Source organism: Mirounga leonina, unplaced genomic scaffold (genome assembly GCF_011800145.1).
Source record: "Mirounga leonina isolate KUSES-001 unplaced genomic scaffold, KU_Mleo_1.0 Mir_91, whole genome shotgun sequence".
Classification (NCBI taxonomy): Eukaryota; Metazoa; Chordata; class Mammalia; order Carnivora; family Phocidae; genus Mirounga; species Mirounga leonina.
In genome coordinates this window covers 38,276,047-38,301,940 of record NW_023270839.1, presented here as the reverse complement: position 1 = coordinate 38,301,940, position 25,894 = coordinate 38,276,047, and the positions used below count along the sequence as shown (strand labels likewise).

Below are 25,894 nucleotides of genomic sequence, written 5' to 3'. Positions count from 1 at the left end.
TTCAGTGGCTGCTTTCACACTATGATGGCAGGGTTGAAAGGTTGCCGTGGAGACTGTGTGGCCTGCAAGGTCTAAAATATTTACTATTTGACTCTTTTTAGAAATTTTGCTAATTTCTACATTAGAGTATAGTAAATACTCTGATTTGAAAATACACGCACATCTCATTGCTTTTGCATTTATCATCACATCTCCCTATTTTCTCATAAAATACTCATTTTTCTCTCTGTAATGATTTCTCTAGTTCATGTAAATTATTCTTTGTACTGTGTACATGATGCATCTTACTTTGTTTACATTATTTTCTGTACCTTCCTCCTGTCTATCCCTCACTTGCTTCTTCCTGTGTCATTCTGATCTTATTAAAGCTTCCCAACTTTTTGGTCGCCTAGTGATACTCCATTGTATAATCTGGAACCCTGTGAACCACTGCCTTTTGATGTGGCGCGATTCCGAGGCCTGACGGCTTCTGTGTTGCTGGACCTCACATATCTGACTGGTATTCACGAAGACATGGGCAAACAGAGCACCAAGCGACATGAAAAGAAACACCGACATGAGTCTGAGGAGAAAGGGGATGTTGAGCAGAAAACCGAGAGTGAATCTGCTGTAGATACGCGAGCAGGCTTAACATCTGATGATGTCAAAAGTCAGGGTACCACAGCCTCCAAATCAGACAACGAAATAGCTTCATTTTCTTTAGATCCAACACTGCCAAGTGTGGAATCCCAACATCAGATAACAGAAGGAAAAAGAAAAAATCACGAACACATATCCAAAAACCATGACATAGCCCAGTCGGAAATCCGAGCAGTCCAGCTGTCCTATCTCTACCTCGGTGCTATGAAATCACTTAGTGCTCTTCTTGGCTGTAGTAAATATGCTGAGCTGTTGCTGATACCAAAGGTTCTGGCTGAAAATGGCCATAACTCAGACTGTGCAAGCTCTCCAGTCGTTCATGAAGATGTGGAGATGCGTGCAGCCTTGCAGTTCTTGATGCGACACATGGTGAAGCGAGCAGTCATGCGGTCACCCATAAAGAGAGCATTGGGATTAGCTGATCTGGAACGAGCTCAAGCCATGATCTATAAATTAGTGGTCCATGGGCTCTTGGAAGACCAGTTTGGGGGCAAAATTAAGCAAGGTATGTTACCTGCTTTTTTTTTTCTTTTGTGTTGTTGAAATTATTTACAATGTCAGATATGATATATTCCCTAAGTGATTTATAAAAAAAATTTTTTTTAATAAAAGCTTTCACATTGTTTTTCCTTTGCAAAGCAAACAGTTCTTTTTTGTTTCTTTTATATTAATAATTATCTGTCTACTTATAATTTTCTATCTTAAACCTACACAAGCATAGAACTTAATAATCATTATTATATTTTGTAAAACTTAACTCATGCCGCAAAAGGTACTCAAATATTTATTGATCTGAATTGAGATGTATATTATTCTGATAACTTCTCAGAGATGTTTTATTTTATTTATTTATTTTAAATTTTATTTTGTTAGTCACCGTACATTACATCATTAGTTTTTGATGTAGTGTTCTATAATTCATTGTTTATGTATAACACCCAGTGCTCCATTCAATACGTGCCCTCCTTAATACCCATCACCGGGCTAACCCATCCCCCCACCCCCTCCCCTCTAAAACCCTCAGTTTGTTTCTCAGAGTCCATAGTCTCTCATGGTTCGTCTCCCACTCCGATGTCCCCCCCTTCATTTTTCCCTTCCTACTATCTTCTTTTTTTTTTTTTTAACATATAATGTATTATTTGTTTCAGAGATACAGGTCTGTGATTCATCAGTCTTACACAGTTCACAGCGCTCACCATAGCACATATCCTCCCCAATGTCCATCACCCAGCCACGCCATCCCTCCCACCCCCCACCACTCCAGCAACCCTCAGTTTGTTTCCTGAGATTAAGAATTCCTTGTATCAGTGAAATCATATGATACTTGTCTTTCTCTGATTGACTGACTTCGCTTAGCATAATACCCTCTAGTTCCATCCACATCGTTGCAAAGGCAAGATTTCTTTTTTTTTTTTTGATGGCTGCATAATATTCCATTGTATATATATATATATATATATATATATACACCACATCTTCTTTATCCATTCATCTGTTGATGGACATCTTGGCTCTTTCCATAGTTTGGCTATTGTAGACATTGCTGCTATAAACATTGGGGTGCACGTGCCCCTTTGGATCAGTACATTTGTATCTTTGGGGTAAATAGTGCAATTGCTGGGTCGTAGGGTAGTGCAATTGCTGGGTTGTAGGGTAGCTCTATTTTCAACTTTTTGAGGAAACTCCAAACTGTTTTCCAGAGTGGCTGCACCAGCTTGCATTCCCACCAACAGTGTAGGAGGGTTCCCCTTTCTCCGCATCCTTGCCAACATCTATCGTTTCCTGACTTGTTAATTTTAGCCATTCTGACTGGTGTGAGGTGATATCTCATTGGGGTTTTGATTTGGATTTCCCTGATGCCGAGCGATATTGAGCATTTTTTCATGTGTCTGTTAGCCATTTGAATGTCTTCTTTGCAGAAATGTCTGTTCATGTCTTCTGCCCATTTCTTGATTGGGTTAGTTGTTCTTTGGGTGTTGAGTTTGATAAGTTCTTTATAGATTTTGGATACTAGCCCTTTATCTGATACGTCATTGCAAATATCTTCTCCCATTCTGTCGGTTGTCTTTTGGTTTTGTTGACTGTTTTCTTTGCTGTGCAAAAGCTTTTTATCTTGATGAAGTCCCAATAGTTCATTTTTGCCCTTGCTTCCCTTGCCTTTGGTGATGTTTCTAGGAAGAAGTTGCTGTGGCTGAGGTCCAAGAGGTTGCTGCCTGTGTTCTCTTCTAGGATTTTGATGGATTCCTGTCTCACATTTAGGTCTTTCATCCATTTTGAATCTGTGTGTGGTGTAAGGAAACAGTCCAGTTTCATTCTTCTGCATGTGGCTGTCCAATTTTCCCAACACCATTTGTTGAAGAGACTGTCTTTTTTCCATTGGACATTCTCAGAAACATTTTAAAGTACTACTTTTATAGATTCTGCATTGTAGATTCTGTATTATTTTATTTTTTATCTTCACCTTTGGGGATAATATGAATTCTGAGATAAAAATGAGATATATTCAGTAAATGTTTAGTGAGTGTTTGGTATGTGCCAGGTACTCTTCTTGGTTCTGGGGAGCCAGCACCAAACAAAACAAAGTCCCTTGCCTTCATGGAGCTTCAGTTCTTTTTTTCTTTCTTCCCTTCCTCTTCCTCCTTCCTTCCTTTTTCCCTTACTCCCTTTCTTCCTGTCATAGATTAGACAGTAAATAGGCAGAGAGAAGTGCATGTTGTATATGAACAGGAGTATTAAGATCATGATTATGAAGGTATGTGGCCATTTGGCAACCCTAATAGAATTAGCTATATTTGTGGCAACTGCTATCTTTTTTTTTTTTTCTCTTAAGGTTTTATTTTAGAGAGAGAGAGAACAAGTAGAGGGGGGGCCGGAAGGCAGAGGGAGAGGGGAAGCAGACTCCCTGCTGAGCACAGAGCGAGAGGCAGGGCTTGATCTCACAACCCCAAGATCATGACCCTGAGCCAAAATCAAGTGGACACTTAACTGACTGAGCCACCCAGGCACCCCACTGCTATCTTGATATTATGTTTATTTGTAAGCTCTTAGATGTTTTAATTAATTTTTTTAAACTCTTGGGAGTAGTTTATTTTGTGAGGCATTGCTCTGTTTAGAGCATGGGGTTTCTGTCTAGATTTGTATTGTATTTACATGTATTACATGTATTTACATGTCTTCATCTTTGCATGCTTGAAGACTAAAGATAGGCATCAAAATCAAAGTGCTAAGGAAACACAGTTTTAGTGATTAGTGATTAGATATCTAGTCAAATCTTACAAGCAAAAGTGAGACTATTTTTTTGTTTTTAAGAGAACCTTCTCTAAAAAATGAGTAATTGCAAAAGCTTGTTACCTTATTATCTGTAGAGTTTATAACAGTGGGTACAGTAGTGAATACAAGGATATATACATGCAAGAACATTAAAAAATATTTCATAGAAATTGGTACTTATGAAATAGATTTAGAAACTTCTCAAATTAAATGTTAAAAGTTTTCCATTCCCTTGTCACTTGTGAAGAAACAAATCCTTAATACTTTTTTAATATTTACCATGGTTTACAGAAATTGATCAACAAGCTGAAGAAAGTGACCAAGCCCAGCAGGCACAGACGCCGGTTACCACTAGCCCATCAGCCTCGAGCACAACTTCCTTTATGAGCAGCTCACTGGAGGACACCACGACTGCCACCACTCCAGTCACTGACACAGAAACAGTACCTGCATCTGAATCCCCAGGAGTGATGCCACTTAGTCTTCTCAGGTAGGGAAGTTGACTTTAACATCTGCCATATTGATGCCTGTGATTTTGATCTCACGATCATTCTCTTATAAACAATGTGCCTAACTAAAAGCATTCTAGAGCTAGAAGGAACCTAAGAGATCATAGAGTCAAAGCCAATTTGCTGAAGTTGGGAATGTTCTTCAGAAGTTTAATAACTTGCCCAAAGTCTCACAGCCAGTTTAGAAGTGGCTGATCTATCTCCCGTGCCACTGGCAGATACTCTAGCCGTCTATCTCCTTATAATAATCTTTTTTTTGGGCTAGGTTTTTGAATATTTTTTTCCTCAAAAAGTAAATGCTTGTATTGAATATTAGAGCTTCAAGATAGAATGCACTTCCATGGAAATAATTTTCTCAGGTTATTTCCCTTTTAAACATTATTTCTTAATTATACTTTTATTCTTGTAAGATCAAACAAGTCTACTCAAATGAAAGAGCATGTCTTATGATACTTCTTCAGCCAACCCTATTTTAGTAGGTTTGTAAATTCCAAATAATGTTTAAGTTTCTTTTTGCTTCAGTTTGCCAGGTATATTCACAAAATGAAAAATTTTGAGAGAAAATCGTTAGGAAGGGACTATTTTGTGAGCTCCCTTAACTAGGGCTTAAGTGAAATAAAGGGCAGTAGAATGGTTAGTCTCCTTTTTTCTTCTTTCTTTACCCCCTTCCCTTAATTGACAGGTTATTATTATTCCTAGGGTATAGACTGACATCTTAGAGAGTAGAAGAGAGAGGGGCTATTATCGTAATGCTTCTTAATTTTTGGTGTCCACAAGAACCACCTGGGAGGCTTTTTAAAGCTCTGGCTCTATCCCCCTGTAGTCTCATTCAGTAGGGCTGGTGGGGCACACAGTTTGCATTTGAATTGAGGGTCCCCAGTGATTCTGATGCAGTGGTCTTCAGCTCACACACTGAGAGTTACTGCTCTGCTCTTGGGCCGGAACACTCATCCTGGCAGTTACCAATGCCCAGTCCACACACATCTTAGCTCTCTCATTGAGTAACAGTTCCAGGAGATACTTCTGTTCAAGAAAGAAGGAAGAGAGGAATAATAGGATATTCTAATACGGTTTTTAATCCTTGTTGCCTTCCAAGCTGTGCTGTGCAGGCATGGGATTCCCTGGTAAAATAACATTTCCTTGCTTTCACAGGCATTCACAGACCTTGTAACTCCTCCTTTGTCCTCAGTCTTTGTTTGCCTGCTGTTAGAGCTGCAGTTGTGTTTGCCTGGCTAAACATCATTTAACACTAGAAGAATCTGGGAACAACTGCCCCCTCTGTGAATATCATTGTATCAGTTAATCGACTGGGTAGACAATGCTTTATTGATGCTCAAAAAGTTATTAGTTTTGTTGGATAAATCTTAAGAGTAGACAGTTGATGAGGATCTTCCTGAACCTTATTCTTTAGCCAATGTCTGCCTTCTCAGCCTGAGAGGGGCTGCCTTTCTTCTGCCTTTCCCCTCTAGACAGCTGGCATACCATTCATACGCTGTTTTCAGTTGTGCTGGGGGCTGGGCAGTTACCTTTTCTTTCCATAACTTACCTATTGACTATTACTTTATTCATGTGAATAATTTCATGGCTAGCTAGTAAATTTATATTTGAAGTAACTGTAAGTTAGCTATCTTTAAAAGTCTTTATTCTCTAACTACTATATCCCTACCAAAATACCACTGTCATCTTGGTATTATAGTAGAAGGAAAGCTCCGTGAAGGCAGGGATTTTTTAAAATCTATTTTGTTAATTGCTGTATTCCCCCCACCTGCTATGTTGCTGGCATTTTGCTGAACAAATAATATGATATTACTACTTTTATGGTAAAAAGTGTCCTATTAGATAGTAATTATTAAAATTGTTGGGAGTCTTTCTCCCCTCCCCATTAAACTATAGCTAACTTCATGTAGTTTTCCAGGTTGAATATTCTTCTATAAGAGGACTGTGATATATATATTATTTTCTAATTGGATTTTTATGCTAACTATTGTTGTTTTCTTAAAGGCAAATGTTCTCTAGTTACCCAACTACCACTGTACTTCCCACACGTCGCGCACAGACTCCTCCAATATCATCGTTACCAACCTCTCCTTCTGATGAAGTAGGAAGGAGGCAAAGCTTAACCTCTCCTGATTCCCAGTCAGCAAGGCCGGCTAACCGCACAGGTGTGTGTGCTGTCATGCACTGTGACACCCAAACCTCTTGGCATTCCTGATAGGTGGGACTTGATAACTTGGGCATTGGGTTTTGTCTCATTGAAGGTAAAACAGTGATTTTAATAAAGGGGGGGGAATCTGTCCTATCAAACTGAACCGTCTTTTTTATTTTGAAGCTGTAGATTGAATTATGGCTACTTGGGAGAGAAATAGTGTACTCTACATCCGTCGTATCAGACCCTTCTTATTTTCTAATATAGACACTTTTAGTGCTATGAATTTCCCTTAAGCATTGCTTTTGCTTCAACCCACACATTTTGAGATGCTGTGTTTTCATTTTCATTCAGCTTAAAGTACTTTCTAATTTACCATGGATATCTCCTTTGACAGTTTGGATCATTTGGAAGTATGTTATTTTGTTTCCAGATATTTAGGAATTTTCCAGATGTCTCTCTCTTACTGATTTCTAATTTAATTTCATTGTTATCAGAGAACATATCTTGTATAATTTGAATTCTGTTAAATTTGTTGAGACTTACTTTATGGCCCAGAATATGGTCTGTTTTGATAAATATTCCATGTGTACTTGGAAAAAATGTGTATTATGCTGTTGTTGAGTAGAGTGTCATGTAAATTGTTGGTTAGGTCAGGGTTGATTGTTATGTTCAAGTCTTCTTTATCTTTACTGATTTTTGGTCTACTTATTCTATCATTTATTGATAGTGTTTAAATCTCTGACTGTAATTGTGGATTTGTTTATTTCCTCTTTCATTTATTAGTTTTTGTTTCATGTATTTTAAAATTCTCTTTAGGTCCATAAATATTTAAGGTTCTTAAGTCTTCTTAATGAATTGACCTCTTTATCATTATGAAATGACTGTCTTTACCCCTGATAATATTCTTTGCCCTTAAATCTGCTTTATCTGGTATAAATATAGCCACTTACTTTTTTTTTAAATTACTTTTAGTATCATATGTCTTCTCCCATCATTTTACCTTTAACTTTTTTGTGTCTTTATATTTAAAATGGGTTTCTTAAAGGCAGCCTATTGTTGGGTCTTGCTTTTGGTGGTGGTGGGGGGTGTTTCCTTGCTTTTTTAATCCAACCTGATATTCTCTGCCTTTTAATTGGTGTGTTTAGACCATTTACATTGAATGTGATAATTGTATGGTTGTGTTTAAATTTGTCATCTTTCTGTTCATGTCATCTGTTCTTTGTTCTTTTCTTCCTCTGTTTCTACCTTCTTTGGATTAAATTAATATTTCATTTTATCTCCTTTGTTGGCTTATTAGCTATACTTTATATTGTATTTTTAGAGATTACTTTCAGGTGTATATTATATATCTTTAATTATCACAGGCTGTCTTCAAGTAGTGTTATCATGTATATTTAAAAAAATCTAACAGTGGTATGCTTTTATTTCCTCTCAGTCTTTGAACTTTTATTATACATTTATATATAATATGTTATAAAGCCCCATAATACATTGTTATCATTTTTTTAAAGATCTGTTTATTTATTTTGGTGGGGAGAGGAAGATGGAGCAGGAGAGAGAGACTTTCAAGCAGATTCCTCACTGAGCACGGAGTCTGATGTAGGGGTCGATCTCATGACCCTGAAATCATGACCTGAGCTGAAATCTAGAGTTGGACACTTAACCAACTGAGACACCTACGCATCCTTACATTGTTACTATTTTTGCTGTGAACAAAAGAGATTTGAAAACTGAAGTGTGTATTTTATATTTACCCACATAATTCCCAGTTCTGAGATACTTTATTCCTTTATGTGGATCCAGATTTCCAGGTGGTATCATTTCCTTCTGCTATCCCTTTAACATTTCTTGTAATGGTCTACTAGTGATGAATTCTTTTGGCTCTTATATATCTGAAAGAGTTTATTTCACTGTCATTTTTGAAAAATATTTTCATTGGATATAGAATTCTAGATTGATAGTTTTTTTTCTTTCAGTACTTTTAGATCCTCTACCATCTTCTGGCTTGCATGTTTCCAATGATAAATTTTCTATCATTCTAATCTTGGTGTAATATGCCTTTTTCTATGGGTGCTTTTAAGATTTTTCTGTTTTATCACTAGGCTTAAGCAGTTTGATTTGACCTGCCCTGACATAGCTTTCTTCAATTTTCTTGTGCTTGGGGTTTGTTGAGCTTCTTGGATTTGTAGATTTAGAGTTGTCATTAAATTTGGAAATTTTTAATCCATTATTTTTTCAGATTTTTTTCTTCTGTTACATTCCTCCATTTCAGTATCTGTGGTTATGGGTATACAACACCACTTGAAGTTGTCCCACAGATCACTAATGCTTTGATTTTTTTTAATGTCTTTTTTCTATGTTTCCATTTTTGATAGTTTTTGTTGTTGTGTCATCTGGTCATTAATCTTTTCTTTGTAGTGTTTAATTGTTCATAATCCCATCCAGTGTATTTTTCCATTCAGACATTGTCATTTTCATAACTAGAAGTTGAGTGTAGATTTTTTTTTTAATTTTTTATGTTTTTAACATGCTTAATCTTTTCTCTGCCTCAATCAAGTACATGGAATAACAGTTTTCACTGTTAGAATAGTTATGTTCTGTAAAGTTTGTGAACACTGAATTAGTGAAAACTGAACTATTGCTCCTCAGGGAAATACAGGGCTAGGTTTCTGTGAGCTTCTTTTTTTTTTTTTTAAAGATTTTATTTATTTATTTGAGACAAAGAATGAGAGAGAGAGAGCATGAGACGGGGGAGGGTCAGAGGGAGAAGCAGACTCCCTGCCGAGCAGGGAGCCCGATGCGGGACTCGATCCCGGGACTCCAGGATCATGACCTGAGCCGAAGGCAGTCGCTTAACCAACTGAGCCACCCAGGCGCCCGGTTTCTGTGAGCTTCTGATCACATTTTGTCAGCTGATCAATATATAGCCTTATTTTATGTGTGTTTATATTTAAAGACATTCTATTTAATATATATTGTTGATTCATTACATCGAACTCATGACCCAAAAACACCATAACTCGTGCCTGAATGAAATTTATCTGACATATATTTTTTTCATAAGGCATATTACAGCCTTCTTGGACTGAGAAACATTAGACAGTATTTCATCACTATGCTTGGAGGCCATTTTAAACAGTGAAATCACCAAGAAAAGGCACAAAAATGCAAAACACATGACACTAAATAGACCATGAAGAGGAGACTTGTTTATAGTCTCAGAGCTAAAACAAGAATGTAGAGCATCACCTGTTCTGTCTCAGCTGGGAACAAATGTGTCAGGAGACTGAAATGTTTTTGTCACTGTGTGCATGTAAATGAGTGTAAAAAGTGCCGTGAGTATTGATTTTGGAGTTACAAATTAACTCTAATGAGTAGATGAATTTTCAAATATGGAGTCCACAGAAAAGAGCAGTGAGTATTGATTTTGGAGTTACAAATTAACTTTAATGAGTAGATGAATTTTCAAATATGGAGTCCACAGAAAAGAGCATCAACTTTATACCTGTTTTAATATCCTTCTCTACTTATCGTTTATCTAATTTCTAGGTCTGTTTCTATTGACTGATTTTTCAACTCATTTTGAATTGTATTTTCTTGGGTTTTTTTCATGTTTGGTGATTTTTTATTGAATATTAGACATTGTGAATTTTACCTTGTTGGGTGCTGAATAGTTTGTATTTATTTAAATTAGCCTTGTCATAGGATGTAGTTAAATTATTTGGGAATAATTTGATTCTCTCAAGGCTTCCTTTTAATCTTTGTTAGGAGGGACCAGGACAGCCGTTAGCTTGGCTGAATTTTTCCCCATCACTGAACCAATACCTTTCTTTGTATTCTATCCAGTGCCTAGTGTATCAAGAATTTTTTCTCTCTGGCTTGTGGTAACACAGATTCTTCCCAACCCTATGTAAGCCCCAAGGATTGTTCTGCCTGCTGTTTCTTGGTGATTCTTTCCCCAGCTCTGGATAGCTGCTGCATTAGCATCAGCTGAAGACTTGAGGGAAAGAGAAAGACCCTCTACACATTTTTGGAGTTCGCTTTCAGTGCAGCTCTCTTCTTTCCGTACAGCTCTCTCTTTTCTGGTATTCTACCCTGTGAACACTAGCAACCTGAATTCTCTACTCTTGTCTGCTCAATTCAGAGAGACCACTGAGCTTAGCTTGAATTTGCCCTACCTGAACTGCAGCTTGGAAATTCTCTCCAGGAAGTAGGCTGAGGCAGTTGTACACCTTGCCTAGTTTGATTTCCTTCTCTCAGGGATCACTGTCCTACACAGCCTGTTTGTCCAGTGTCCACAGACCATCATTTGATACATTCTATTTCTTCTTTTAGTTGTTGAAGGTAAATCCAGTCTCTCTTACTCCATGATGGCTAGAAGTAGAAGTCCATCAGATGTATCAGGCCTATTACCACTCTGGCAGTAGTGACATTTTTTAAGCAAAAATGGAAGTTGTCATTCTCCCTCCTTCCTTCTTCTTTCCTTCCTAATTCAATTCAAAAACATTAAGTGGGGCCAACCTAGGTAGGCTTTCATGCCAGCAGATTTGAGAGGTAGGTGGCATAGTGGTCCAGATTGGGGGTATCAGCCAGATTGGAGTGAAGGAAACTTCTTGTCTGTGGGAGTGGCCTAGCATAGGGTATTGGAGTCCCAGGTCATGGAGGAAATGTCCACATAGCTCGGCACTAGGGATCAAGGCCATGCAGGGTGCAGAAGGCTTCTATCAGCACTGTCCACTGAGAGGGCCTAGGAGCAGTGATGCTTTAGTAGCAATAAGCACACCTAGTGCCAAGATCCTGTCTTCTAAATACCATTCTTTACTAAAAGGGAACTCTGATCTTCTGGCAGAAATGGCTGATTTCAGGGTTAAGTATGAGATGAGCCTGGAATAGCTTGTGCAAGAAAGTGATAAAGTACTCAAAGAATGATAGGCACATGCCTCAAGGATATAGAAACCCAACTGAAGGGGCTTCCACTAGCCAAATCTGGGATGTTTGGGGCATCAAAATAAAAATCATAATTACAGTAACATATAATAACCCATGAATACAATGAGAATCTATAACCCTATACTGATGGAGAAAGTAGACTGATAAATCTGAAAGCAATGATAGAATTGGGAAATCCTCATTTGTCAACCATCATCATCATCATAATTAATTCAGCCAGTAAACATTAATGGGTGCTAGTGAATCTAACTTTGACGAGGAATGGGATATTTACATATTCTCATAGTTCCTCCCAACAAATATTTATTACAAAGGGGAAAAAATAAGAGTACTTTTATAGTGGGGAAACCTGGCCGATACCAGCTTAACTCAAGTGATCAAAGTTAGTATCACCAGTAATGGGACAAGTTGAAATCATGTACCATTTAATAGAATTCAGTGAGTAGAAGGCAGCATCAGTTTTGTGGTACTCCTGCCAAATCATGAAGAGACAGCAGACAAACCCAAATTGAGTGACTTTCTATCATAAAAGAGGTCTGTAATCTTCAAAGTATCAAAGTAATTGAAGGAGATGGAAGAGATAGGAAAACTAAATGCAAGGATGATCCTGGATTGGATCCTTTACTGTCCAGAACGTTATCAGGACATCTAGTGAAACTAGAATGGGATCTGGATTAGATGTTGACATTGTTAATTTCCTTACTTCAGTGGTGTGTTATGCAGAACAGTGTCCTTATTTGTAGGAGTTGATATGTTAGAGTATTTAGGGGAGTTGGAGCATCATGTCTGCTACTTACTCTCCAGTGGGTCAGGGGTAAAAGAATTCTTTTGTACTATGCTTGCAAATTTCCATTAAGTTTGAACATTTTTGTAAGTAAGAAACTATTTCAAAATAAAACATTTAAAATTTTTTCAGCAGCTTTATTTTGTGTTAGCTTTATGAAAAACCTTAAAAAGCTGTAAGTTAATCATATTAGCTATAACTTAATCACAGGTTAATCATGACCTGAACAGAAATCAAGAATTGGACGCTTGACAGACTGAGCCACCCAGGCACCCCACGAATTCTTAATAGAAAAAAATTTCATTAAAGTTGTACAGTATTAATAAATTGGGGACTTATGGTGTAGGGACACTTTTTATTCATGGTATGTAGTGATATAGGCTCTTATTCTCTTTCTTTTGTCTCAGCCTTGTCAGACCCCAGCAGTAGACTTTCAACTTCTCCTCCTCCTCCAGCAATTGCAGTACCCTTGCTGGAAATGGGGTTCTCTCTCCGGCAGATTGCCAAAGCCATGGAAGCCACAGGTAGGACACATTTTTACATATCTGTATATGTGGATATGAGAAGCCTGGTATTATTGAGGGTGATATATTTTTTAAGAGACCATAAAGCCAATTTAGTTACAGTGGCATTGTAGCAGACACTGTTAAACTGATACCCTGAATAACTAATTATGTCACCCCAAATCAGTATCATACTTTTCTTTTTCCCTCTTCAGGTGCTCGAGGAGAGGCTGATGCCCAAAACATCACTGTCCTTGCCATGTGGATGATAGAGCACCCTGGGCATGAGGATGAGGAGGAGCCCCAGTCAGGCAGCACAGCAGACTCAAGGCACGGAGCAGCAGTCCTAGGCAGTGGTGGAAAGTCAAATGACCCCTGTTATTTGCAGTCACCAGGAGACATCCCATCAGCTGATGCTGCTGAAATGGAAGAAGGCTTTAGTGAAAGGTGAGATTCCAATTTCTGTATTTCTGTTTTATGTGGTATAAATGATAGTTCCAAGTGCCCCATTTATTTCCCCTCATAGATGCTTCTAATGGTGTGTAAAGTTGATAACTAGAGATATAAGGTGGATATTTCAGTTACAAGTTTATGTTTCTGTGAAGGGTAAAAAGGACATCACAAGTTTTGACTTGAATAGATGTTTTCATGGAAAAGGAAATAATTTTTATATAAAATTAAGCTGAAAAGAGGAAACTGAAAATTAAAACAAGTTTTTCTGAAACAAAATAAACATTCTGATAAAATAATTTTATCTCTTATAAGTGATATAGAATGTTCATTTTTGTTTAAAGGTTTTATTTATTTATTTGACAGAGAGAGAGATAGCGAGAGAGGGAACACAAGCAGGGGGAGTAGGGGAGGGAGAAGCAGGATTCCCACTGAGCAGGGAGCCCGATGCGGGTCTCGATCCCAGGACCCTGGGATCATGACCTGAGCCGAAGGCAGATGCTTAGCGACTGAGCCACCCAGGCGCCCCTAGAATGTTCATTTTAATATTGGAAATTAACTTAATGTGTATAGAAGTAGACTTTTAAATCTTTTCTTAATATAGATTTATATCTTCATTTTTTCTTTAGTTTTTAATATCTAGTACAATACACCATTTAAAAAAAATTTTTTTAAAGATTTTATTTATTTATTTGACAGAGAGAGACACAGTGAGAGAGGGAACACAAGCAGGGGGAGTGGGAGAGGGAGAAGCAGGCTTCCCGCAGAGCAGGGAGCCCCACGCGAGGCTTGATTCCAGGACCCTGAGATAATGACCTAGCTGAAGGCAGAGCTTAACGACTGAGCCACCCAGGCGCCCCTACACCATTTTTTTTTTTTTAAGATTTTATTTATTTATTTGAGAGAGAGAATGAGAGAGAGAGCATGAGAGGGGGGAGGGTCAGAGGGAGAAGCAGACCCCCCGCCGAGCAGGGAGCCTGATGCGGGACTCGATCCCGGGACTCCAGGATCATGACCTGAGCCGAAGGCAGTCGCTTAACCAACTGAGCCACCCAGGCGCCCCCCTACACCATTTTTTTTAATTGTAAAAAGAATTCTGTGATAATGCATAGCCCGAGATGAGATGTAATAAAATACTCCACAGTTTTTCCCCAAATCCCCCCGCTTTAGTACTTTAAGTCTTCATTTTTCTTTGTAGCCCATCAAGTCATTTGGTTAACAAGGCTTGTGTCTTCTGTAATATGCAGATATTTTCTGACAAGCTCAGTGGATATTTTCATAACTTATTTTGAAATATGTTTCTCATAGGCAGGGATTCTCAATCATTTCAAATTTAAGTATTTAATCATTTAGAATTTAATTAAAACCATTGATCTCGTTTGGATTTGAACATGCATTAAGCATCATTTCCTTGTTGGCATAATTCATAATTAGATAGGGGCACCTGGCCAGGCTCAGTCAGTGGAGCATGCAGTTCTTGATGTTAGGGTCATGAGTTCAAGTTTTATGTTGGGCATAGAGCCTACTTAAAAAATAAATAAAAGTAAAAAAAAAAATAGATAAAATTACTGCTCAGGGCAGTATGACATATTTATAATTTAGGAGCTTTTCCAAGGACAAAGATATGTTTCAGTTTTATTGTAAATATATTTTATTCTTGATACTGTTTGGAGGAAAACGCAATACCAAAAGCGAGCTTGTGCCTATGCTTTCCATTTATGGTGGTTCTTAAAAATTTGTGTTGCTTTCTAATTTGCACTTGTAGTCCTGATAATCTGGACCATACAGAGAATGCAGCTTCTGGAAGTGGACCACCAGCTAGGGGTCGCTCAGCAGTAACAAGAAGGCACAAGTTTGATTTAGCTGCTCGCACATTGCTAGCAAGAGCAGGTAATTGATATGTTTCACATCCTTCTGATGGTAAAAGTCATATAGTTTATTTATATTTGAAAGTCAGTGTGAAAGCAACATTAAAGATGTAAACTAATGATACTAAGTACTCAGGTCCTCCACATTAACAGAGTAGCTATTTGCATTTTACTATCTATTTACATAATTTTGCATTGAAATCACAGCATACATTCATAGATTTATTTTTAAGCTTCCTCTGGGTACAAAAGTCTATACTGGTTACTTGTAGATCCTGAGATTTTTCCTAAATATGCTTTCTGCTGTCAAGCAATTTATACTTTAAGAAGTGAAGATGCATGTTTAAAGTTTAACATTAATAGTGAGAAGGAGCTGAAAAGAGCACTGTGCCAAAATAGGCACTGGCTATTCTGATGTCCTCTGGGCCTTAGGGCTAAACTAGTAGGTAGGTAAGGCTCTAGATAAGCAAAAATAAATTCCATTGCTACTTTAGTAAAATACTTGCAGTATTATGCTCTAGACATGTGAAGTGTAATTTATAGGGGAACATATTTTCCAAACTAAAAACTAGGATATGTGATTTGTTAAAATAGCATTTGATCTTTGAACTATTAAAACATAATTTTTTAGTGATTTATGGTAACAGAGAAGTTGAGATTGAGCTAGAAAATATAGGATGTGTAGTTAATATATAGTGAAAGGGACTGATTAAAAAAAAAAATAACCCTAAAAGAATACTAACAGCCCATATTTATTGAATGTTTTTCTGTATTACATTATGAAGTATTTTACATGGATTATTTACTATTAACAGCCCTGTAGTTAGGAGTGCTCTTCCCCATTTTACAGAGAGGAAACACACGTGATAGGTAAAATTTTATGTTTATGGTCTGGAATCCCAGTAAATCAGCTGAGCTAGGCTCTTTCCTGCATGTATGGCAGTTAAGAACTGGCGAAATATTTAGAATTACTTATTCATGCAAATAAAATGCCTTTCTTGTTTTGTTCTGAGCGGGGTTATACCGCTCTGTGCAGGCCCACAGGAATCAAAGTCGGAGAGAAGGAATATCTTTGCAGCAAGACCCAGGGGCGCTGTATGACTTTAATTTAGATGAGGAATTGGAAATTGATCTTGATGATGAAGCGATGGAAGCTATGTTTGGACAAGACCTGACCAGTGACAATGATATTCTGGGAATGTGGATCCCAGAGGTACTGGATTGGCCTACCTGGGTGTGTGTGATTGCAGCGGGGGCTGCTCTGACTTACTTTCCTGCCCTCCTGTTCATACGACTTACTAACCACAGCCTTGCCTAGAGTTGTTACACTCTGAAAAGTCTTATATCTCATCCTAAAGTTTGGGGCTCTAACGCTTGATGTTACTTTGATACCTACAGACTAGTAAGAAAAAGTCTCTCTTGCTTTCTCTGCGCGATTTTATTGCTTCTCTCCCCAGACTAGATGAATAGAGCCATATAATGGTAATATTTGATTATAATATCAAAGATAGATTCCAAAACAGGCATCAGGTCCTAGTCAGCTGTGCTGGGTGTAGAACATGGCTGCTGTGCTCACCTTGCTGTCTGAATGCATGCTCTTCTCCTTCGTAGGTTCCACTTAATCACTGTAATGCCTCATTCTAACAACCAGTGCCACCTAGGTCTTGTAACTGCTTCCATCCAGGGCCAGGGTACATGATGGGTTTGTATGTTTTCGTTGTTTAGCATTATGCTTTTGTAGCAGGGAGACTGAAAACTTCACAGGTCTAAGTCCTACAGAAAAGAGCATCTACTGTATTACGTTAATAAGATAAATGAATCCAAATGACTTCTTAGAAATTCAGATAAGAGATATGCATGTTATGGCCAGATGAAAAGTAGCTTTATTAGGATTTTTTTAAAAATCATTTGAGATAGGGCTAATTGTCATTTTTATTAACTCCTCTCAGTAGGATAGTGAGTTACCTTTATTATAACTTACCAGATTGAGAAAGGGCAAAGAACACCTTCAGATTGTGAGATCTAAATTCTGATTTGAAAGAAATTTGTTACGTAACATTAGTGAACATCCTGCAAATACTCCAGCATATGTAAACGAAGTCATTAATACATAAATATCTATTTTCCTCTTCTTAATTTTATGTTAAATTGACTAATAATTTGATATGAAATTTTGTGCAGCATGTTTGTGAGTCTGAAGACAGGGAAGAAGTGGTGGTGTGTGAACTGTGTGAATGCAGCGTCGTCAGTTTCAATCAGCACATGAAGAGAAATCACCCTGGCTGTGGGCGCAGTGCAAACCGCCAGGGCTACCGCAGCAATGGCTCCTATGTGGATGGCTGGTTTGGTGGTGAATGTGGGAGTGGAAATCCATACTACCTGCTGTGTGGCAGCTGCAGGGAGAAGTACTTAGCCCTGAAGACCAAATCCAAGACAACAACTTCTGAAAGGTACCTTGAAATTGTATAGCTCTCCAAACCCTCTGAATGAAGAGTATAAAGTATCTCTCATCAAGACATGGGAATTACAGCTTTTTTCATGTGAGGAGTTACACTTAACCTTTCCTTAAGTCCCATGATTTCTGAATTGGGGTCAGGAAAGATGGAGGAGGTGGAGGAATTCATGTTTTGCCAGAGCTGGGAGCCTGTAGCCTAGGAACAGATTCTTCACTGGAGTTTGATTTCGTTAACCTTTGACTTGTTGGCAGGTTCTGGGCAGGACCCTTGCCTTAACCTTTAGGAAGCTTATGGTCAGTTTTTCTCATTGGTGTTTTTTACCCTGTTTTTGACCTCTTAATTAAGATATTTTTATTAATTAAAAAAATAGAGTTTAGATTGAATGAGCTTCCATGAAAACATTACTTCTTTATATCCTTGAATAGCAATTCATCTGTAGTGAATAGGATTTTTGCCCTTATTGACAACTATTAAAATCTTTACGGGTTCTGGAATAGGTTTTGATTAAGAGTTGTTGTAGGTGACCCAGAAACCTCCCCAGTAATTTGGTAAAATAGTCACTGATTTTTGTAAACCTGTGTGAACCTACATACCAGTAGTTTTTATTAGCGCATAACATGAAACACTTTTATTTTGTGTTGCTTTATTAATGACCTTTAAAAATGTTCTAATGCCTTAATTTGCATTTTTGGGTACTAACTGTTCTGTATAAAAATACAATGTTCTTCATGTTTGGTGCAGGTACAAGGGACAAGCTCCAGATCTAATTGGCAAGCAGGACAGTGTGTATGAAGGTAGTTGTTTTGAGAGCTTCTTTATTTTACATGTGTTTTTATATATACCTTCTGCTTAACATCTGTTACTAAAATTTACCTTTATGTGTATGTGTTTGTATTTAGGTACATGTTAACTTAAAACTTTATGTAAAAAGCTCAAGGTAGTTTGAAAGCAACAGTCCTAGTTCTTAAAACCAAAGGAAAAGGACCTGGATTCAAATACTAGCTTGACCACAGAATGTTAATTTCTGTATGGCATATTTTTTTTCAAATTTTTTCTCTAATTGAGAAAAATAAATAAAAAATTGAAGACAGCATGAATTTATCTGGAGCATTCATTTCCTTGAAATCATCTTCTCTAATGATTATGGACAGGGTTAAGAAGTCTTTGCTGACCCCATAACAATAGCTTGTATTAGTTGAAACCTCCATTACCAGCTGTAACGTTTGCTATTGTTTTAAGTGGGTTTGGCTGCTCTGGCTCCTTTTCCCTTAGACTCTCACTATGCCTCAGGAGTGCACTTTGGTTGGGTCACCAAGGAGACGGCGCCATAATTCATCTTGTGGGCACTGGGCTTTCCTTCCGTCTGCATTTTAGACATATCTCATAGTAACCATTGCCAGTAGAGTTGTGTCATGTTTATATTCACATACCATACATTTATTTATTTAAATTCCAGAAGACTGGGACATGTTGGATGTTGATGAAGATGAAAAGCTAACGGGTGAAGAAGAATTTGAATTACTTGCTGGACCACTTGGTTTAAACGACCGACGCATTGTACCAGAACCAGTTCAGTTCCCCGACAGTGATCCCTTGGGAGCATCGGTAGCAATGGTAACTGCTACCAACAGTATGGAAGAGACTCTGATGCAAATAGGTAAACTGAAATGCTAATTGGCGTGGATTTCATAGAGTCTATATTAATTTGTTTCTTAGGTTAGGTGGTAAATAATAACACATTGTTCCACCCCATCAAGGGTTGTTAGCCAGTTGTTTTAACATTTTGAAGGTATAATGTAGTATTTTTTATTTTTTGTTTTTATGAAATATTGAAGTGATAAAAAGAAAATTTATAAAATATGAGTATGATTATTTTTTGTATTTATTTTGATAAGGGAATCTTGGAACTGACTAAAAACAATTTGGCAGTCTTTTTTTTATTTGCATGAGAAGGTATGGGTAACTTTTGCTATCGGGAATACAAAATAAAAAATTAGTATTGATGACTCAGCCTTTTCTCTTGTACTCAAAGCATATTTAAAAAACTGTATCTTTCCTTTGTTAGTATCAATAGAAATGATATATGAGCAAAATAAATGAAACCAAAATATTTTAAGAAACATATATAATAGATTATTGCCTTAGAAATATTTATTTCTCCCCAGGAATTTTCTGTGTAACTAAGTCCAGATGAACAAAACACATTGGTTTGCTGTGTTTCCTTGCAGCCCAGAGCCGAGATAGAATGGGAAAATTTTTCATTAGTCCGGATATGTTTTTCAGGTTGCCATGGCTCTGTAGAAAAGAGTTCCTCTGGAAGAATAACACTAGGTGAGCAGGCAGCTGCTTTAGCAAACCCTCATGACCGGGTGGTGGCTTTAAGGAGAGTGACTGCGGCTGCTCAGGTTCTTCTGGCAAGAACCATGGTAATGAGAGCTCTGTCTCTTCTCTCAGTCAGGTGAGTATTATTTTGTGTCAAATGATGCTGTTAGTTTCTAGTATATATTAGACAGGAGCCTGATATTTTTTGGGAGAATGAGATAGAGTTTTTAGAACCTTGAATATCTCCTGTCGAATGAAAGAAGTTAGACATAGTTATCATTTTTATTCATTCAGTCAGTAAATACATAGCTCTTTTTGGTAGAAAATAGCACCACTATAATAGTTGAGTAAACTGCAAACATTTTTTATTATCTGAAATGGGATACTAAGGCTATCGGTCCATTTGGTGCAAGATAAAAATAAAAGTTTGAATGAATTTTTCTGCAAAATTGACCAACTGTGTAGCTACTTCAACCTGCAGAGTCCATCATAGAGATTCCTGCCATGTTCATATTGTGGAATGTTATATTTAAAAAGGAAGAAAGCCAAGAATATATAAAAGACATCCATTTAAGATCTGGTTAAGCAAAGGTATATAACTGTAAATCAGTGAAGACAGGAGGACCCTGAAATAAAAACTCAAAATAAAATTTAGAGGAGACTCCTGTATTGGTTCAAGAATAGGTAGTTTGGAGAGTGGAGGAGAGAGAGTTTAGAAACTAACCCATATATATAGATAAACACTTGATTTATAGTTTGATTTATGATTGTGTTTATAACGCAGAACAATGTGGAATTGATGTCTTTTCAGTAACTTGGGCTAGGTTAGAGGCGCCTGGGTGGCTCAGTCGTTAAGCGTCTGCCTTCGGCTCAGGTCATGATCCCAGGTCCTGGGATCGAGCCCTGCACCAGGCTCCTGCTCCGCGGGAAGCCTGCTTCTCCCTCTCCCATTCCCCCTGATTGTGTTCCCTCTCTCACTGTATCTCTCTCTGTCAAATAAATAAAATTTTTTTAAAAATCTTTAAAAAAACAGGGGCCTGGGTGGCTCAGATGGTTAGACGTCTGCCTTCGGCTCAGGTCATGATCCCAGGGTCCTGGGATCGAGTCCCGCATCGGGCTCCCTGCTAGGCGGGGAGCCTGCTTCTCTCCCTCTGCCTCTGCCTCTCTCTCTCTCTCTCTCTGACTTTCATGAATAAATAAATTAAAAAAAAAATTTTTTTTTTTAAATTAAAAAAAAAAAATCTTTAAAAAAACATAGTAACTTGGGCTAGGTCAGATGGTTTATTCACATAGGAAAAAGTGAGTCTTGGCTCCAACCTCACACTAAATAAAACAAGTATTTCCAAGTAGCTCTTAGACCTAAATGTGAAAGATAAATCAGTAATGTTTCTGTAAGGTAGGAAGAATTGATTCTTGATCTTGGGATAGGCAGAGATTTCTTAAGAGAGTCACAAAAAGCATTTATCATAAAGAAAAAGATTGATAAATTGGACTACATTAAAAAAGAACTTCTGTTTAGCAAAAGTCATTAAGAAAGTAAAAAGAAAGTAAAAAAACAAGCCACTGAATGGGAGAAGAATTAACATTGTATATAGCCAACAGAATATGTAAAGAATTCCTATTAATCCATAAGAAAAAGAGACAACCCAAAAGAAAAATGGGGAAAATGCAAAATAATATGAGAGGATCTCCAAATGGCCAGTGAACATGGAAAATGAGGTGGTCAACCTCAATAGTCTTCAGAGAAATGAAAATGAAAACCCAATGAGATATTAATCCACACCCACCAGAATGGCTAAAATTTAAAAGACTGGGGGGAAAATGTGAGCAGGAGGATTGGAGCCCCTAGAACTCTCATATACTGCTAGTGAGAAAGTAAGTTGGTCCAGCTACTTTGAAAAACTGAAAATAGTACCAACCAAAGGTGTATATTAACATACTCTATGACCCAGAAAGCTACTTCTGAGTATACATTCAACAGAAATGCTTATATACGTGCACCCAAAGACATAAGCAAGAACATTCGTGGCAGTGCTGTTCATAATAGCCCCGTGCTGGAAACCACCTAATTGTCATCAGTATGGATAGATGAATTGTGGTCGATTTTATTACTATGTCCGTGAAAATGGGTATCTGCTGCTATAAAGCAACAACATGGATGAGTCTTATAAATAAGCATAGTGTCGAACAAAAGAAGCCAGACACAAAAAAATACAGACTTCAGTATCTTACTTATATAAAGTTCAAAACAGGCAAAACTGATTTATGACTTTAAAAGTCAGTGATATTGGTTAACATTTGAGGGCCTAGTGACTGAGAAGGGCTTAAGCAGGCTTCTGAGGTATTGGTAATGTTCTGTTTCTTGATCTGGGAAATGCTTACATGGGATTGTCCGGTTTGTTGAAAATTCATAATTTGTGAACTTTCCTGTATATAATACTTTGGTAGTTCAGTTATGCTTCACGTATATTCAATTAAAATAAAATAGGAAGGTGTTAAAAGTTTCAGTAACCGTTTCCAGCTTACATAATATTTTTTGACTTCTCTTAGGATATATATGACTCGTGATACTGTTGTTGGTACTTTGATATGATATGTGGGACTCCAAATGGTCCCTTCAGAAAGCTGTTCTCTTCATCCGTCTGAAGTGTGTTTCTTTCCTGGCAGTGGCTCCAGTTGCAGCCTGGCTGCTGGTCTTGAATCTCTGGGGCTTACAGATATCCGAACCCTGGTTCGATTAATGTGCTTGGCTGCAGCAGGGAGAGCTGGCCTCTCCACCAGCCCTTCTGCCATGGCCAGCCCCTCAGAACGCTCTCGAGGTGGGCACAGCAAGGCTAGTAAGCCCATCTCTTGCCTGGCTTATCTGAGCACAGCGGTGGGATGTCTGGCATCAAACACTCCAAGTGCCGCAAAACTCCTGGTGCAGTTGTGTACACAGGTGAGCTGGTTTTCAGTGCTTTTCTTGTCGCGGTGCTTATTTCTGACCAACTCTTAAAGAGCCCTTTGAGGTGAAATCTTTTTGTTCCCAAATTATATGTAAAAATTAAATCTCTTTGTTCCAATTGCCTCTTCAGAACTTGATTTCTGCTGCAACAGGTGTAAATCTAACCACAGTCGATGATCCAATTCAGCGAAAGTTTCTCCCCAGCTTTCTCCGAGGAATTGCTGAAGAGAATAAGCTTGTAACCTCCCCAAACTTTGTTGTAACTCAGGCCCTTGTGGCATTACTAGCAGACAAGGGGGCCAAACTGAGACCTAACTATGATAAGTCAGAAGTTGAAAAAAAAGGTAAGTTGCATACCATTTACCATTTAAATATATAGTCTTGTAACCAATTTGATTCATGCTTTTTAAAACATGTTTTAGAGTTGTTGTAAGTGATGAATTACATAGCATCATGTGTACTTCTTAAGTTCAGATCTTTTCATTGTGCATGGAAACAAATATTAGAAAATGTATCAAATTTGTCTTGGTTTGATTAGATTATTCTATTAGATAATGGTTTGAGTCACCAATAGATAGTAATTCTGGTTAGGTTTCCTTAATAAAACCTAGATAAAGATAGTGCTATTTTTCTCTTTGTCGTAAGATGATAACAGTTTGAAGGGATTCTTTAATCACTATTGTCTACCCTTCTCTTCATCAGGAACATTTGGCCAAGATAGATAGGCTTTTGGATCTATCAGCACAGCCCCTTGACTGGCTGTTATGATCACTTTTGAGTAGCAGAAGCCAAACTTACTTTTTTAGGGCATCCTGCCTCTGCCCTGGCCTTAAAATCATTTCTGCTGCATTCTCAGTCTGTGTGGCCTTAGAGCAAAGACGATTGATTGATGTATATAAATGTGTAATTACAATGAATCAGATTTACTATAGAATGTGACATGAGATAAATACTTTATACTTGTATGCATATCTTAGTGAAATGATTGCTTGCAAAAGTGCTAATTCTTAAAAGATATGGGTTAACCCATTTTTTTTTTTTGTTTACCACCACCAACTCTTACCTGGGCATCATTTCATTGTTTTGTTTAAGCAGGTTTAACTGCCCAATTGTATGCCCATCCTTCCTATGATCCTTCTGCTGTAGGCCCTCTGGAGCTGGCTAATGCCCTGGCAGCCTGCTGCCTGTCCTCCAGGCTGTCCTCACAGCATAGGCAATGGGCTGCTCAACAGCTTGTGCGCACTCTTGCTGCACATGACCGCGACAACCAAACTACTCCCCAAACACTCGCCGATATGGGAGGAGATCTCAGAAAATGCTCCTTTATCAAGTTGGAGGCTCATCAGAACAGAGTATGTATTTTGAGCCCTATGTGTGTTAATCACCTATGTAAGATAAAATAGTTTCTTTCCTTCTCAAAGAGCTCAAAGTTCAGATCTTAGCCTCTCTCTCACTCTCTCTCTCACACACACACACACAAAATTATCAATATTTGTCTAGTAGTTACAAGCTCTCCTGTCTCTTTAAGTTGACATAATAGTATACAAATAGAAAAATCAGATGGGGGATGAGAAGAAAACCAAGGGAATTGCCTCACAAAAAATGAGGGCTTGTCCATGCAAAAGGAAAAGAAATTGTTCTCACTATTTTAATTTAACTCACTGGACTCCAGAGAATTGACAAGGGGAGTTTAGGAAATGAAGACTGATCTCCATAATTTACCAATTTAAAAGTCACTTCTTAGTCTGTACTGTTTATTTTGTAGAATGTATAAATATGTTGAAATATTTATACTTTATTGAATTAAATAAACATGTTTAGTAAAGATTCTAATACTATCTTCAATAACTCAAATGTTTGGGCATAGTACTTTAAAGCCATACAAATAGATGTATGTTTACAAGCCAGTTAGAAAAGAGTGAGACTATGTATACTATGTTATAACGTGAATGTTTTTCTTTTACAATTTCCTTGTAGATTTTTTTAAATATTTGATAGAGAATGAAAATCATTTTAATCAAAACTTGCTTAAAATTGTTGGACTTTTTCAGAATGAAATCTTGCCATTTGCAACAACATAGGTGGAGCTAGAGAGTATAATGCTAAGCGAAATAAATTGGAGAAAAACAAATACCTTGATTTCACTCCTATGTGGAATTTAAGAAACAAAACAAATGAACAAAGGAATAAAAAAGAGACAGGCCAAAAAACAGACTCTTAACTATAGAGAAAAAACAGAGGGTTCCAGAGGGGAGGTGGATAGGGTATGAGTGAAATAGGTGATGGGGATTAAGAGTACACTTACTATGCTGAGCACTGAGTAATGTACAGAGTTGTTGCATCTCTCTGTTGTACATCAGAAACTAATACAACACACTATGTTAACTATACTGGAATTAAAATTAAAAACTTAATAAAAAAATTGTTGGACTTCTCCAACTTTTCTAGGTAATGACTTGTGTTTGGTGTAATAAAAAAGGACTCTTAGCTACAAGTGGCAATGATGGTACCATCCGGGTGTGGAATGTTACCAAGAAGCAATATTCCCTGCAACAAACCTGTGTGTTCAACAGATTGTGAGTGCTAACATCAGCTCTCATGTGTAACTTTTAAAATAAGAGAATCCTGACATGCTTCGTTTTGGTTGTGTTAACATAATCAAATTGTCACTAAACTTTATTACAATTTTTCTTATACAGTAGTCTTACTATATCTCCAGTGTGTTTTTAAATTTCCAGGATAGTAATTAAGAAAATAAAAATTTTAACTATCAATATCTGGATTTAACTCAGAATTAAATCAAGGTCTACTGTGTTAGCATTATAAATGTGTTAAATTCTATAAAAGAGTAGCCTAATTTTCTATCATTCTTTAAGGATTATTTAGGAATTAATGATATTTCCTCTGTAGCAGAATGTACAGCTTTTATAGTTTTGTAGCTAGCTATAGGTATTTCTTTTCTGAGAACTTCCCTAGAGATTAGGCAAACAAGAGTCAATGTGCTCTGAATAATAACCAGATATACAAACCATGCAGAATCAGAATGTCTT

General features: G+C 37.4%; 1 protein-coding gene across 6 annotated transcripts in view; it reads left to right on the top strand.

The window, feature by feature from the left end:
- HERC1 (HECT and RLD domain containing E3 ubiquitin protein ligase family member 1) overlaps positions 1–25,894 on the top strand; it is a 189,887-nt gene that overhangs the window by 127,921 nt on the left and 36,072 nt on the right. For 4 of the 6 annotated variants that reach the window (XM_034994000.1, XM_034994002.1, XM_034993998.1 and 1 more), the window contains exons 38-52: positions 369–1,144; positions 4,201–4,399; positions 6,420–6,580; positions 12,709–12,825; positions 13,020–13,251; positions 15,020–15,144; positions 16,136–16,356; positions 17,304–17,572; positions 18,320–18,372; positions 19,035–19,235; positions 19,862–20,036; positions 22,568–22,838; positions 22,975–23,188; positions 23,991–24,196; positions 25,293–25,420. In XM_034994000.1, coding sequence (XP_034849891.1) covers positions 369–1,144; positions 4,201–4,399; positions 6,420–6,580; positions 12,709–12,825; positions 13,020–13,251; positions 15,020–15,144; positions 16,136–16,356; positions 17,304–17,572; positions 18,320–18,372; positions 19,035–19,235; positions 19,862–20,036; positions 22,568–22,838; positions 22,975–23,188; positions 23,991–24,196; positions 25,293–25,420 — 3,348 coding nt within the window. The remainder of the gene's footprint in view (positions 1–368; positions 1,145–4,200; positions 4,400–6,419; positions 6,581–12,708; positions 12,826–13,019; positions 13,252–15,019; positions 15,145–16,135; positions 16,357–17,303; positions 17,573–18,319; positions 18,373–19,034; positions 19,236–19,861; positions 20,037–22,567; positions 22,839–22,974; positions 23,189–23,990; positions 24,197–25,292; positions 25,421–25,894) is intronic. The other 2 variants (XM_034994004.1, XM_034994003.1) reach the window with 2 other exon arrangements.